The sequence below is a fragment of the Trichoderma aggressivum genome, assembly GCF_033847375.1.
Source record: "Trichoderma aggressivum f. europaeum strain CBS 100526 chromosome Unknown scaffold_015, whole genome shotgun sequence".
In the NCBI taxonomy this organism is placed as follows: Eukaryota; Fungi; Ascomycota; class Sordariomycetes; order Hypocreales; family Hypocreaceae; genus Trichoderma; species Trichoderma aggressivum.
The window spans coordinates 688,874-704,201 of record NW_026946381.1 but is presented as its reverse complement, the minus strand read 5'-3'; the positions used below and the strand labels follow the sequence as shown (position 1 = coordinate 704,201).

The 15,328-nt window shown below is 53.7% G+C and overlaps 5 protein-coding genes across 5 annotated transcripts; 3 read left to right on the top strand and 2 right to left on the bottom strand.

Moving 5' to 3' along the window:
• Positions 1-430: 430 nt before the first annotated feature.
• Triagg1_4816 (uncharacterized protein) lies at positions 431-1,519 on the top strand (the record flags this gene model as incomplete). Its single annotated transcript, XM_062899261.1, has 3 exons — positions 431-683; positions 728-1,240; positions 1,305-1,519. The coding sequence occupies 3 exons, from the start codon at positions 431-433 to the stop codon at positions 1,517-1,519; spliced, it is 981 nt and encodes a 326-aa protein (XP_062756396.1).
• A 370-nt stretch (positions 1,520-1,889) lies between these two features.
• Triagg1_4815 (uncharacterized protein) lies at positions 1,890-3,121 on the bottom strand (the record flags this gene model as incomplete). The annotated part of the gene is made up of 2 exons (XM_062899260.1): positions 1,890-2,824; positions 2,887-3,121. The coding sequence occupies 2 exons, from the start codon at positions 3,119-3,121 to the stop codon at positions 1,890-1,892; spliced, it is 1,170 nt and encodes a 389-aa protein (XP_062756395.1).
• Positions 3,122-4,748: 1,627 nt separating this feature from the next.
• On the top strand, positions 4,749-8,258 carry Triagg1_4814 (uncharacterized protein; the record flags this gene model as incomplete). The annotated part of the gene is made up of 3 exons (XM_062899259.1): positions 4,749-4,917; positions 4,989-7,732; positions 7,827-8,258. The coding sequence occupies 3 exons, from the start codon at positions 4,749-4,751 to the stop codon at positions 8,256-8,258; spliced, it is 3,345 nt and encodes a 1,114-aa protein (XP_062756394.1).
• Positions 8,259-10,551: 2,293 nt separating this feature from the next.
• On the top strand, positions 10,552-12,367 carry Triagg1_4813 (uncharacterized protein; the record flags this gene model as incomplete). The annotated part of the gene is made up of 5 exons (XM_062899258.1): positions 10,552-10,852; positions 10,920-11,017; positions 11,067-11,324; positions 11,393-12,211; positions 12,320-12,367. 5 exons carry the CDS (start codon positions 10,552-10,554, stop codon positions 12,365-12,367), a joined length of 1,524 nt encoding a protein of 507 aa, XP_062756393.1.
• A 1,710-nt stretch (positions 12,368-14,077) lies between these two features.
• Positions 14,078-15,007, bottom strand: Triagg1_4812 (uncharacterized protein; the record flags this gene model as incomplete). The annotated part of the gene is made up of 1 exon (XM_062899257.1): positions 14,078-15,007. One exon carries the CDS (start codon positions 15,005-15,007, stop codon positions 14,078-14,080), a length of 930 nt encoding a protein of 309 aa, XP_062756392.1.
• Positions 15,008-15,328: the final 321 nt, after the last annotated feature.

Here is a 15,328-nt window from a genome sequence, read left to right as displayed (position 1 = left end):
AAATATGATTACAGTCCAGCCGTTTTGGCGCCAGATTTTGCGGAGGCAAAAATCTCTAGTCCCCCGCATGTTCACAGAAGGCGGGCTTCCGGCTCCGTTTCTCTGGGTCTTTTTTTCCCTCTTAGTCATAACGCCCGCGCTCGGGCTTTTCTTTTGTAGATGGAGGCTTGAACTGGAGAGTTTCTTTATGCGAATGCTTGGATGGAAAGGCGCCATATTCATGTTCGATTTCCTTTTGTGATTAAAAAAGAGGAAAACAATTAAATTGTCACGGCTTTGCTCTTAAACTGGCAACTTCTCCAAAGCAGAAGTGTCACAACTCCAACGGTGAGTTCCGCCATCTCATCTCATCCTTCATAAAGACCTCACGCCAACAACTCTTCTCAGGTAAAATAAAAAAAAAAGTTAAAAAAAAAAGACAAATCTTAAAATGTCTCAACCCGCGAGCAGCCTCTCCGCAGAGGAGCGCCTCAAGGCCCGCAAGCCCGTGCCGAAGCCCGTCCCGGCCTATCTCCCCACCGCCGGCTCCCCCCTGAGCGTCGACAAGAACCTCTACGAGGCCATCCAGCAGGCCCCGAGGGTTCTCGTCGAGGAATTCACCGTTCCAATTCGATCAGGCAGGGCGTGGGAGGCACCGGCAGGATCGATTGTGAGCATCAGCACGCCCGAGGGGCCTCAGGTTGGTATGTACCGCCACCTTCTCCTTCATCTCAACATCGAAAACCAGCACAACACGACATACTTGTCAAACTCAATGAAAACACCCAAGCTAACATGATGGGGGGAAAAGGCGACCTCAACATCTGGAACCGCCACAACCCCCGTGAACGCTTCTGGGCTTCCCGCACTCGCCAGCTTCACTCCACCCACGTGTCCTCCCACGACCGCCTCTGGTCCAACCTCCCCTACATGCGGCCCCTCGTCACCATCATCTCCGACAGCCTCTCGTGGTACGGCCACGACGGAAACGGCGGCCGCGTCCACGACCTGCTGGGCACGCGCTGCGACCCGTACATCAACACCGTGCTGTCCGGCTCGCAGTACGACTTCCACTGCCACTCGAACCTGAGCCGCGCCGTGGCCAAGTGGGGGCTGCGAGAGGAGGACGTCCACGACGTGCTGAACTTGTTCCAGGTCACTGGGCTGGATGAAGAGGGCCGTTATTTCATGAGCCCGTGTCCGGCCGAGCGAGGTGACTCGATCGAGTTCCTAGCCGAGCAGGATGTCCTCATGGCCCTGAGTATGTTTCTTTTTCATACACACCCCCCTTCACCATGAGTTGTGACTGACATGATGAAAACCAGGCACCTGTCCCGGCGGCGATCTCTCCCTCTGGGGCTTTGGAAGCGACAGCGAAAAGGAAATGATCAAGGTTTGCCGTCCCCTGCACGTCAAGGTCTTCCAGCTGCAGGACAAGGAGCTCCTCTCAAGGAGCGGCTGGAAGCCTGCCGAGACGGCCGGATACGAGGGAATGCACGGGGTCTTTTCTCCCGAGGGGGAACCAAGTCAGCGAAAGTAGATTATAGCTCGCAAGTTGACATGGATGATTTAGAATAGACGCTGGTAGGCTAGATTGAATCTCTTCTTGTTGAATTGTTGCGCTGCATGCCGAAGAGTGGCAGTGTTTTGTCTCATACAAGGTGGTGATATATAGTACAGCCTCATATCATTTGACACATGTTGATGGGAACCAAAGATGGGAGGCAGCTAGGGGGTTGATACCCGCATTATGGTATAATTGAACTATCCTTACAACTCCAAGTCCGTGGCTGCCGTGGTTGTTTCTATAAAATAAGCCCGATGCTGCAGGATACAAGGTTTTTTTTTCCTTTCTTTTTTTGCGTGTCTGTCTGTATGAGTGGGTGTGTTTTGTTGACAGGCAAAACCAATTACTTCCACAGCTTGCCGAGGGAAACCTCCTTATCATCATGCTTGTTGAGAATCTTGGCAGTTGCCAGTTCAAAGTCCTCTTGTGTGACGTGAACTCTCCTCTCGCGGAGGGCATACATGCCCGCTTCTGTACACACACCCTTGAGCTCGGCTCCGGAGCAGCCGTTCATCTTCTCCGCAATCTTGGTCAGATTGATGCCTCTGGTCAGGTTCATCTTGCGGCTGTGGATTCGGAGAATGTCGGCTCGCGCTTCGATGCTCGGCGGGGGGAATTCGATCTTGCGGTCGATACGTCCGGGTCGCAGCAGGGCCGGGTCTAGGATGTCGAGACGATTCGTGGCCATGATGACCTTGATGTTCTTGGTGGGCTCGAAACCATCAAGCTGGTTCAGCAGCTCCAACATGGTTCGCTGCACCTCGGAGTCTCCGCCTGAGGAGCCCTCCACTCGGGAGGAACCAATGCTGTCGATTTCGTCCATGAAGATGATTGACGGGGCGTGCTCTCGGGCCATGATGAACAGCTCTCGGACCATTCGGCTACCCTCGCCAATGTACTTTTGCACCAACTCGGAACCAGAGACTCTGATGAACTTGCAGGCCGTGTGGTGAGCCACGGCTCTGGCAAGCAGCGTCTTGCCCGTACCGGGCGGCCCATACAGCAAGACACCCTTGGGCTGGGCTATACCGAGAGACTCGAAGAGCTCGGGGTGCTTAAGACCCAGCTCGATGACTTCTTTAATCTCCTTGATCTGCTGATCCAACCCACCAATCATGTCGTATGTGCTGTCGGGGACCTTTTCTACCATCATGAGCGATACCAGGGGATCGACCGATGACGGCAGCATCTTCTCGAGCTTGTAGCTGTCTGACAAGAGTGTGACTCTCTTTCCGGGGGTGAGCTTGGAGATTTCGACGTTATCGGAGACATCAACAACTGGCACGCCGGGGGGTTAGGAGCTGTGAGCGAATCGCGGGGTGATATCATTGATGACCAACCATATTTGCCCTCGGGATGTACCTTGACAAGCACCTTCTTGGTGCTCATCACTTTGACCACCTCTCCGACGTAGGACCCAGGTTGCTGCAGCAGGCCCAGCTCCTCTCTCAGTAACCGGACACGGGAATTGTAGTCGTTGCGTTGGGCCTCGAGACGGCGGAGGGCGGCCTGGCCCTTGAGGATCTCCAGCTTCATCGCCTCGATCTTGTTGCGGTAGTACTCGTCGAGCGCCATCTTGGGCGGGCTCCCAGTTGGGGGGGATGAGGCTGGGGATGGATGAAGGATGAGAGATACAGAGATGGAGATTAGCCAGAGATGGTTTGTTGGCGATGCGTCGTCGAGATGGTGAATGAATGCGGAATGGTGGTGGTCCGGGATTGGGGCCAAGTTGAAGCTGCGCAAGGCTACAGCTGGTGCTCGTAAGCGTCAATCGAATTCGGAACATTCATTTGGCCGGGCTCCGTCATCCCTCTTCTCGTCCATCCATTGTTTCTTCCAGGGGCTCCAGTGAAGCTGCCACTAGCGCTGCAACCGCCCGCCAGCGACAATCGGGCCTAGCCTTGGCTGACGTCCGTGGTGCATGCACGTCAAAAGCCACCGTCAGCTGGGCCTTGGGCACTAACCGCAGCCTGAAGGACGCTGGAGATTTAGCGCTCCAAGCTTCAGCTCACAGCCTGAGCTCACAGCTCACACCTCCAGTCCCTTGCGCCAGAGCTGCAGCTGTTAATTCCGGGCTGCATGGCACCGCGTCTATTCTATATATTGCGCTTGCGTGTTTTATTGTTTTTCTCTCCCCGTTCCTTTTCGTCTCTGCCGCTCATGTCTCCGTCATGCTGGTAGACTCGTACGTAACTATAGTAGGTACTAAGATACATGTAGTTTCCTGTAACCTCTCCATGTCATGCCATGACGTTGCATTAGATCCTGGCCGGTCATGATTTGCGGATCACAAGGTGCGCCAAAGCGATAGGTCAAGTCGTGTGAGCGGCCCCCAGACGGTGAGAGTCCACGGATGCCTTGCCTTGCTTCTGTTTCCGAGCCAATACTATGTTTCTGTCTCTGTTTCTGTTTGGTGCTTCTCCTTCTCCTTCTCTCTCTCTCCTTGTTTCCGCATTGTATGCATGTTTCTGCAGCATCAAACAGGCGAGGCATTGTATTGCATACCTGCATCATCCAAAAAGCGGGCTCACCGAGGCTAGTCTGCGAGTACGAGCGAGCAAAGGGCAGCCTGTTGACGTTCTTTGCATATCTCGCATCGTTGGGCTCCCTGTCGCTTATCCTAAAACCAAATTGCGCCTCGCCTTCGTCTTGCCCACTGACTGCTGTTTGTAAGTCCCGGATTCGCTAATTGACTCTGGAGATACCCGAGCCAGTCGGTGCCTTTTAGAGTTGGGTCCGCTTGCCGGCTGCCAACCTCAGCTCAGCTCACCTTGTGCTCTTGCTCTTGCTCTTCATAATTTCTTCCTCTCCTTCTCGTCTCTCGTCTCTCCAACGTCACCGCCACCATCAACTTCATTCTTCTTCTTCTTCTTCTTCTTCTTCACATCTTCTCTCTCTCTCTCTTTTCTTCTCTCATGCCGTGATGCCACATGTTCACAACCGCCATCATCGACTCACTCCCACACATTCGCTGATCCCGTGTTCAGAGCCCCTCCACACTGCTAGAGCTCACTAGCCCGATCCATCTAAAAGCCGCCGGTGGACAGGGATACCTTCGAACGTCGTTATCTCAGCCCTTTTTTTTTTTTATTAAACCTGCCGAGACCTCGTTCAGCAGGCCTGCGAGGTTCATCGTCAACCTTGTCGCGGCACCGTCGCCGCTTCGACATCCGCAGCGACATCGCCATCGACATCGCCAGCCATGGATCCGTCGCAGCACGACAACGCGCCATCAGCGCATCGCGGCAGCGTTTCCTCCGGCATGATGTCACCGACGGACACTCGAGCCAATCCCCTGTCGAGGCAAACGTCCCTCGTAGACGACAATCCTCAGTCGACAGACACCGTACGGCGGCGACCCGAGGGATATGGTAGGACAACGCGACACCCGTCATACCCACGCCGTTTCTTCGGATGCCCGTGCTAACCAAACCCTTCAAAGGCACCATCCAGGGGTCCCCGAGCATGAGAAGTAGCCAGACGCTGGGTGAAGCATCCCTCGACCGCCCGCAGGCCGCGCGGAGCAGTCAGGCTGGCCGCTCCACGTCTGCTGCAGGCGTCGAGAGGAGTCAGTCCTATTCTCGCCTACGGAAACCGCCGCTGTCACGGCGTACATCAGCCAACACACCGCACAAGAGAGAGGTCTTCTCCGCAGACGACGACACCCACGAGGTCGAGGCAGATGCCGCCGAACGCCGCGCGGGCTTATCGACGCGCCGACGCCCGCCTCCTCCATCACTCGCCCGAATACAGTCGTTTCGTAGCACCGAGGACGACGATGAAGCCGAACGAGACGATGAAGCCAGCGAGGCCGAGGAGGAGCACGGCGAGGAGGAGGAGGAGCTGCCGCTGGAAGAGCACGTCGACTGCGAATCCGACGGCGACATCAGCGAGGCGGAGAGCTTCACGCTCAAAGACAGGCAGCAGGCCATCAACCAAACCCACCCGTTTGGTATTCGCGTTTGGAAGCCTGCACTGTACAAGAAAGACAGATCTATTCAAAAGTTTGCGCAGGCAGACATCCACTCCACGCCCGGTGGCAGGGTAAGCAACTGGTTGCTCCTCTTTAACTTGGTGTGGACAATCTTCTTTGGGTGGTGGATAGCCTGCTTTGCAGGCTTTGGCGCAATCATATGCCTATTGTTTGCCGCTGCGCCTAGCGGAAGGGAATACGGGAGAGTCTTATGGGGCCTGGCGGGCTACCTATTCTACCCGTTTGGCAAGTTTATTCGGCTCGAGAAGGATGAGGCCTACTTGGACGAGGATCAGGACGAGGGCAGGAGCATCTCCGAGTATGAGCAGTGGCAGAACGGCGACCTCGAGTACGGCCGGCTATTCTTTGGACCCGACCGGCACCGTTCCATCATCGGCCGCTCCAGGAGGAGCATCGACTCGGAGCCCAGCGAGACGGAGAGCTTGCTGGGACGGGGGCGTCGCGGTGAATCTGGCGATCTGCACCCCCGGATGAAGCGAAGGTTGTTTGGCCGCGGCGAGTGGAACATTGGCCGCATCGTCTTCTTCGTCTTCTTCTACTGCCTCATCTCGCCTTCGTTGATCATTGTGTCTGGTATATGCTGGTTCCTCGTCTTCTGGATCCCCATGGGCAAGGTAACCATGCTGCTATTCGACCACCTCAGGAGGCACCCTCTCGCCCTGTCGTTTGAATCCCACATCAGCTACGCGCGAGTCGACGACGCCCCAGACTCATCCATCCTGGTCTGCACCTATCGGGCAGTCGGCTCAAAGTACTGGAAATACACCATTGACGGCACAAACATCTTCTTAATCAACCTCATGGTCGTCGTCGTGTTTGTCATTGCCGACTGGGCCATCCTGGACCGGATCCTACACGTGGAGATGCTCCTCACATCGCCCGCCTTCTTGTTCGTCGCGGGCTTGCTCTCCATCATTCCGCTAGCATACTTCATCGGCCAGGCCGTGGCATCCATCTCAGCGCAGTCCTCCATGGGCCTGGGCGCCGCCATCAACGCCTTCTTCGCCACCGTCGTGGAAGTGTTCCTCTACTGCGTTGCACTGAGCCAAGGCAAAGGCCAGCTCGTCGAGGGAAGCATCGTGGGAAGCATATTCGCCGGTGTCTTGTTCCTGCCAGGCATCTCCATGTGTTTCGGAGCCCTGAAGCGAAAGACTCAGCGATTCAACGCCAAGTCGGCCGGCGTGACGTCCACCATGCTGCTCTTTGCTGTTGTTGGCGCTTTCGGCCCAACGCTCTTCTATCAAATCTATGGCACCCATGAGCTCAACTGCATGGACTGCGAAGACTATGGCAACGGCGGCCTCAACGGGGGTGCCGCACGCGACTGCCGACGGTGCTACTTCTCGCAGGCGCCCGCACTCGACGACCGGTTCTATATCGAAGCCGTGCGGCCGTACTGCTATTGTGCGGCCTTTCTGCTCTTCTTTGCATACCTCGTCGGTCTGTGGTTCACGTTGCGCACTCACGCCGCCGTCATCTGGAACGCCGAGGTGGATGAGAAGAAACACGAGGAGGCGATGCACGCGTCGGTCACTCTTCGAGCACCGCAGCCGTCAACGGCCGAGGCCACCGGCTCTGATAATATACGCGAAACGCATCTCTACAAGCGCATTCTAGGCCAGTCTCTCAAGCAGGTCGGCCTGCCGGAGACCTCCCGCCCGAGCTCCACGGCTGCCCAGGATGCCGGTGGTGCCAACGGATCGAACAGCACCCCTCACGTGGTGCCGCCCAGGGGTGCTGATGAGGAACAGCCTTTGCGCCCAACGATCAAGGTCCCCGGCCTGGCCCAGGTGGACAACAACCTGGTGCGAGAGGTTGCCGAGATCGCCGCCACGGCCGCCACGATTGCCTCCCGCGACCGGTATACGAGTGCACACAAGCCGTCCAGCGCCGCCGGCCCAGCAACACCGCGGCCGCACGGTACCAGCCGAGCCAGCCACCACCCCGACCTCGAGGAAGACGCCGTTACTGCGGGAGCTGCAACTGCTCCCGCAGGGGGTCACGGCCACGACGCGCCCAACTGGAGCCGCACCAAGAGCACCGTGATCCTGCTGGGAGCCACCATCCTGTACGCCATCATTGCCGAGATCCTGGTCGACACTGTCGACGTCGTGCTCGAGAGCTTCTCCATTGACCAAAAGTTTCTCGGGCTGACCCTCTTTGCCCTGGTCCCCAATACTACCGAGTTCTTGGTAAGCACACCCGCCCATCGTTCCCATCCAATCCCCCGACCCCGTGCCCACGTTTTGCTGACGCTATTGGTAATTTTTTTTCCTGCTTGCTTAGAACGCCATTTCGTTTGCCATGAACGGAAACATTGCGCTATCGATGGAGATTGGCTCCGCATACGCCCTCCAGGTGTGCCTGCTGCAAATCCCGTGCCTCGTGCTCTTCTCGGCCGTGTACCCAAACATCCCTGCCGGGGGCGATGCCGCCATGTACACCTTTTCACTGCTCTTCCCGCAATGGGACCTTGTGACGGTCGTCCTGTGCGTGTTTTTGCTCAGCTACGTGTACGGCGAGGGCAAGAGCAACTACTTCAAGGGCAGCATCCTGATGCTGACGTACCTTGTCGTGGTGATTGGGTACTACTTCAGCGGCTACACCGATGCGTCCATGGGCCTGAAGCGGTTCGACGTGATGGGGTCCGATGGGAAATATCAGTCCTTCAAGACCATTGGCAGGTCAGCAAGCGGGAGGGCGTTTCAAGCGATTTGAGCGGCGCAAAGCCGAAGAGTTGTGTGAAGAGCTGCAGCAACAAAGAAAAAAGCTGCAGCCCCTTATCTTGTTACTACTACTATTGCTAGTTCGATAAATGTCCGCAACGGTCCGAACAAGCTGCTGCATTGTCAATGACCTCTCGTCTTTTTTCTGTTTATTGATTCAGTGGGAGTGGGTGCTATATCTTGCAGGCGTGGGTATCTGCATGCATACCGTTCTTTTTTCTTTTTCTTCCCTTGCTCTTGTGGTTTTCCCTCGTTATATTTTTAGGAGGGGCAATCTGTCAGGGGTCCTTGCTTGTCTTGTTCTGCAGAGCCGGCATTTTCTTTTGAGCGGATCGGGTATTTCTTTTAACCCTTTGGTTGTGTGCTTTTCGTTTTGTCCTCTTTCCATATTTAGGTATGGCATGACTTGTTCGAAATCGTCTCACGGGATGGCAGGCTGCATGGCCGTTGCATGTATTTGTCTGGGTTTTTTTTCTTCATGTCTCTTTGTGTGTTTTTTTCTCCTGTTTTTCGTGCTTTGCTTTGCTTGCTTAATGGACATGAACGTCGAACCAAGTGTATTTCAAAGAAAAGAAGAATCTCATATGTACCTTTTTTTTTGTTGTTGATGATGTTGCTGTTGTTGCGTACAAAATACTACCATGACTGCTTCGGACTGTGCGAAGCATTGAGATGGCTCCATCTGTCTGTCTGTCATCTGTTACAACGTCTGCGAACCGCGTGATCACATGCATATCTAGGCTGTTGTTTTTTTCTTCATCACACTCTTCTTCTCCATGCTGCAAGTCCTCAAAAGGGAACGACAGGGGAATAGCTCTGATGGAATCCCCAAACAAAAAAAAACAACGTTCTAGATCTTCTCCACCGGCCACTGCCGCCATCGCGGGAACGGTTTAGGGTCCCCGGGAGAGAAAAGGGATCCTTGCCCGAATAGGAAGAGCTGTACATATCTTGCATACACGGCTTTAACAGGAAAGGTACCGTAGTACTCCGGAGTAAGGGTCCCCTTTTTTTTTCGGGAGGGGTGAGAGAGAGCAGAGCAGAAGAACTTCGGTTGTTTCAAACGGCTGGCGCATAGTATGGAGCTTGGTGGTTTTGTCTAGGTAGTTGATATACAGGAGCTTCTGGTTGAGGAATGACAGAGCTTCGGCTATTAAAGATCTAGCGCTTTTCACATCCCTCGTCAGAGGTGGTTAACAGATGATGGATAGCAATGAGAAAGCACAAAGAAGAGACACAGAAAAAAGAGGAAGAAGAAGAAGAATGGTTTACCGCAAGTTCACAGCCCCATATTTCGTGCGTCCGGCATCGCGATGTGATATGTACAGCACTCTGTCTAGGTTGACGAAACAGAGAACATCCGACCAGGGGGTTGGTTCAAAGGTGACAATAGCAGCTCAGCTGACTCGATGCTTTTTTTTGGTTATTTTTGGTTTTTTCATTCTTCTCCCCTTCCTTGCATCTCCGGGCTGCTACAACGTTCGTTCGTGGGGCAAAGGGGGAAAGAGGTTTGCCGCCATCGTTCGCCGAGCCAGAAAAGCTCCATAGCCAAAGTACTCGCACGCATACCGGTGGGGGGCTGCGTTTGCCATCCCCTGGTTTAGACAAAAAAACACACGTCAAGCTCGATGCATCCCCGGTCCGTTGTTAATGGCACGACGGGGTCGACACATGGTTTGGACGCTCCATACCTGCACCTTGATGCTGGGGGGAGAGCAAACCGGTTCGTAAGAGAATCCCTGGCGGCTTGATATGTGCACTTCTCTTTCTTAGTGAGGGCCGCGGGCAGTATCAATCAAACTGCCGAAACCAGAAAGTGTGATATCTGACAGGCAAGCTAGAATGAAAGTGAAATAAACTCTTTTTTTTCCTTCTCTTCCGTGGTTCCATCCTTGGGTATGACCACCGGGAGAAGACTTGGTAACCTCGCAGAGCCACTCTGGGATAAACGTATCGTGAGTAGCGCGGCCAAGTGGATGGCGAAGGAGGGGGCTGGATATATAAACCAGCGAGAAGGCGCCATAGGAATGAAGTAGAAGAAAAAGGGAGAATGCTTCTGCTTTAAATCTGGACAAAGGTTAGCTGGTACAAAAGCCGCCTTGGAGCAATACGGATTGTGAGATATCTCTGTTGGCAGCATCTAGACTCTTTGCGCCGCGCGGGATCTTGGTTATCCAAGCTGCTTCATTGGAATTTTCAGTCCAAATTTGTTAAACACACATTTCGATATTCAAACTGTGAGATCATCGAAACACACATCCCCATCCACCGGAGCCGGGTGTTCAATGCCTACGGCCGAGCCCACACCTGCCGAAACGCCATCCACGTCGCCGACAGTGACGACGCCATCATCGCCGACTCCCACAATCACGTTCCTGATCGACCACAATGTCAACTCCCCGCTGGACAATGGCGAGAAGGGAAAGGGCAAAGATGATTCCACTGCGGCGGTAGAAGTTCGCCCTGACGACGTGGAGGCACAGCAAGAGGACGAGAACCAGGGCTATTCTCTGCCACCCGTCGACACAGGCAAAGATGCATGGCTTTTTCTGGCAGCCTGCTTCGTGATGGAGGCCATGGTATGGGGTGAGTTGAATAGGAATTGTACGCAGAACCCAATGGTTATAGTATGCTAACCCAACGGGATGAATAGGTTTTCCTTTCGCATTTGGCATCTTCCAGGAGTATTACCGCACCCACGAACCCTTTGCCGGTTCATCCAAGACTGCCATTATAGGAACTTGCGCCATGGTGAGTAGCACAAGGCCATTCGTACAAGCTTCCCATTGACTCGAGTCAGGGCATCATGTACCTCGACGCTCCCTTGGTCATTGCTCTCGCGCGCATCTATCCCAAGCAGGGCCGCTGGAACCCGACCGCCGGCCTGCTCATGATGTGCGTGGCTCTCGCGCTTTCGTCCTTTTCACAAAACACGACGCATCTCATCCTCACACAGGGCGCCCTGTACGGCATTGGCGGCTCCATCGCCTACAACCCGTGCCTCATGTATGTCGACGAGTGGTTTGACCGCCGCAAAGGACTTGCTTACGGTCTGATGGTGAGTCATCTCCGTCTCATTGTGGCATATACAAGTAGTTGTCGAGAGTTGAGCTCACCAAGTGGCAGTGGTCAGGGACCGGGCTTGGGGGCTTCACCATCCCGCTGGTGCTCGAGGCGCTGCTCAGCCGATATGGCTTCCGAACCACGCTGCGCATATGGTCGGTGGCCCTCTTCGCCCTGACGATGCCGCTCATCTACTTCGTCAAGCCTCGCCTGCCGCCGGCCATGACGGCTCACATCAAACCACTCGACTGGAGCTTCATGAAGAACCGCGTCTTTGCCCTCTACCAGCTGGGCAACTTTGTCGAGGGCTTGGGCTTCTTCCTCCCGGGCATCTTCCTGCCCACGTATGCGCGGGATGTGCTTGGCGCCAGCACTTTCGCCTCGGCGGCAACACTGCTGGTGCTCAATGTCGGATCAGTCGTGGGCCCCATCACAATGGGCACCTTGGTCGACAGGCTGCACGTAACGACATGCATCTTGATATCCACCTTGGGCGCTGTTTTCGGCGTCTTCCTGCTATGGGGTCTTGGGTCAAACATTGGCATCTTGTACGTCTTCAGCCTCGTCTACGGCGTCTTTGCTGGGTCTTTCACCACTTCATGGCCAGGCATCATGAGACATGTCATCAAGATTGCTACCGTTGCAGATGCAGAGTCGATCAGCACCGATGGTCGCCATGGCAGTGTCAACACCAGCAGGTATGATCCTCTCATGGTGATTGCGTTTCTTTCCATCGGTAGAGGCGTTGGGAATATTGCGTCAGGCCCGCTAAGCGAGGCTCTAGTTAAAGGGATGCCGTGGCAGGGCCAGGCTATCGGAGGGTATGGCAGCGGATATGGGATTTTGATTATAGTCACGGGCGTGACGGCGTTACTGGGATGCGTGAGTTTTGTTGCAAAAAGGTTTGGATGGCTAGAATAGAGGGAGCTATACAGATATCATGGTTACGGCTAATGACTAAGATAAAAAGGTGTCTACACATTTGAATAGGTATTCTTCATTTTCACGATGGAAGGTGCGTCTTACGCGAACGTGTAAACATGCCGATCATAACCATCCTTTTATGAGGCCATGCTGGTGTCAAGTATCATGTGGCTGCTATTAAAGGATCATTTGTAGGCTTTGAAAAGGACCAGGAAGCTCATGATACATCATCAAGTAGATTAGGCTCGCGATGAAGTTTTGCATGCTTCACAGCTCTCCACAATTAGTCCTAGGCGCGACAGCTCCATGCAAGCCATTAATCCTTCTCCACCAAACGCGACCTATAATGCAAGGGCAAGGGGTCTATAAACAGCTTCACAGTAGAGGAAAGTTGGGTGGATAGTCATAAAGCGAAATATCAAATTCCCAGACAGATCCTTGGGATTCACGCCGCCGTGTCCAAACCACTGCATTTACCGTGAATTCGTCCACCGTGAACCACACACTACACTATAATCTAATGTGCTTGAATTACAGAGTACGTGTCAAATCTCTTCTTCACCATCAGGGCAAGCCCCAAGCAGCAATGAAAAGAAGGAAAAGGGCCTGTCAGACGTCCATCGACACCCACCCTACCAGCGCGCCCGAAGGCAGACCACCGGCAGGGTCGAGATCATCAAGAGAAAAAAACAACTCTCTATACAGCAGAAGCACAAGGCGACTGCCGCCATCCTTGCGGACAGGGCGAGAGGACCAGAAAAATTCACTCTTGGGTATCGAGGATATACAATCATCAACCAGGGTGGATTCGATGGCTTTTTTGGGAACCAAAGCAAGAGACGAATACTATAGAAATGATTCTCCTGTAGGCGATTTGTTAGCATGACCGGCTTTCTTGGTTTTTTTGCGGGGGCTGCGGGATGTGCAGCAGTTGGGGGTGCACATACTGAAGTATTGTCGACGTAAAGAAGAAAAGAAAAAAAAATCAAAAGCACGGCGGGCGAGGCGTTGTTTTATAGGTGCTGCTGTGGGGCGGGCTGACCGCCTAAAAGGTTTTTTTTTTAATGGCAGAAAAAATGGGACCCGCTTCTGGTTCATTTCCCGTATCAGAGATGTTTGGTTGGTTGGTTGCCTAAACGGACAGGGGGTTGAGATGTTAGCTGACTCAGGTTCGGTTTGAAAAGGCTCTGCACCAAGGGAAAAATGAGGAAGATGGCCGAGATGCAAGGCAGCAGCGAGGAAAATTTCTGTCTTTTGCATGGATAGAGAGTGAAAGCATTTCGTAAGAGTAATTGAGATGCCCCGTTATTCTGTGGCTCTTTGGAGGCTTGTTTTTTTTTTGGCATGTGGTTATCAGCTCCGAGAGGCACGGTACAGGATGCCGTTTGTGATGTTCAGGGCGAGAGAGCAGTTAATACCGTTTCTGCGTAGAGATGCTGATGTCTATTGGTAATAACGTAATAGTATGGTTGGCATTGTATTTGAATCCATCCTAGGCGTGATTTGGAAAACGGTGGCCAGCTCCGAGACGTGTGCAGTTTGTGCCGTTCCAGGTCAAACTTTTGTAAGTACCTTCACTCTGGGTACATGCTCCGTATTGATATATACATCTACCAACAATTCACAGCTTATTTTCATGATCAATTCTATATTCAAATTCACTTCAAAGGCTAGGATATACAATGAAAATTCATACCAAGTCATCCACCGTTCAAACGGCGCATCACATCCATGTAAAATATTCTCCCGCTTCAACTCCCGGGTAACCAATATCAAAATCAAAACCTCACAACACCATCACCACAATCCCCATCCCCATCCCATCTATTCCCTATACAACCCCTCTCCCTCAATCCAACCCATCACCTCCCCATCAACCAACCTCTCCAGCCCCTCCTTCTCCCCTCTCTTCACCATATCCCTCACCTTCGAACTACTCACCCCATCCCCCCTCCCCTCCACCAAATCAACCCTCCCAGCCCACGCAACATCCCCCCCAACATCGTCCAACCTCCCCTCTCCCAACCCCCTCACATACTCCCTCTGCTCCTCCTCTCCTCCCCACTCATCATCCGTCCTCATCGTCACCCTCAACCTCGCCCTCTCAAAAAACGGCCCCAGCGCCGCCCTCATGCCCCCGTCCCCATAGTACTTTGGATTGAATATCCGAATCACAGTATCAAACCCCGCCAGAAACACTTGTTCCGGCTCCCGCCCCTCCGAAGAAGAAGAATACATCCAGCTCTCGCTTATCACCCTCGCCTTGTCGTGGAAATACGGCATCGTCGTAACCGCCAGGTCAATCTCCGTCCCGACATCCCCCAGACTCCCCAGCAGATCCCGCCCGAACCCCTCCATCATCCCCAGCCGCACCGGGAAACTCGCCGGCTTGGGTGCCTTGTCCGCGTTGTTTACGCTCAGCAACAGCATCAGCCTCGTCCCATCCGAGTGCGACGAAGAAGAAAAAGAAGCGCCCTCCGAGTATGACGACGACGAAGAAGCCCACTTCAGCGCAGACCTCGCCATCTCCGCATGCGCCCTCGTCGGCGGATTAAAACTTGAATCCAAAACCACTAACCTGCGCACTCCCGATGCCGGCCGCGAGACCGGCTCCGCGCCGGCATGTGGCAGCGTGCAGAGGATGCGAAAGACATCCGGCGATGAGTGAAAGGACGTGAGCGAGCGAGAGAAGAAGTCGACCAGTTGCTTTGGATTTGGACGCATCGTGGACGAGTCTGAATCTGAATGGGCCATGATATGGTGCGAGAGAGATGAATTGACAAGTGGTGAGTGAGTGTTAATTAAACGGATTAAAATGCATGTATGTGCCATCAAGTGACATGACTTATTACAACATCATCTGAGGTGACATGAGACGCGGGGCATTTTCGGCACTTGAACCGAAAAGCTCCGGACTAACAGAAGAACAAGCAAACGGGCCACAAAAGCATCACTTTCTTGGCTTCATGTCACAATTACTATCAAAGAGTCTAGATATGTATCCCAAAAAGTGAAAATGATAATGAAACTCAAAACAAGAGGGAAACATGGTAAATACACCGCCTCATCGCCTGC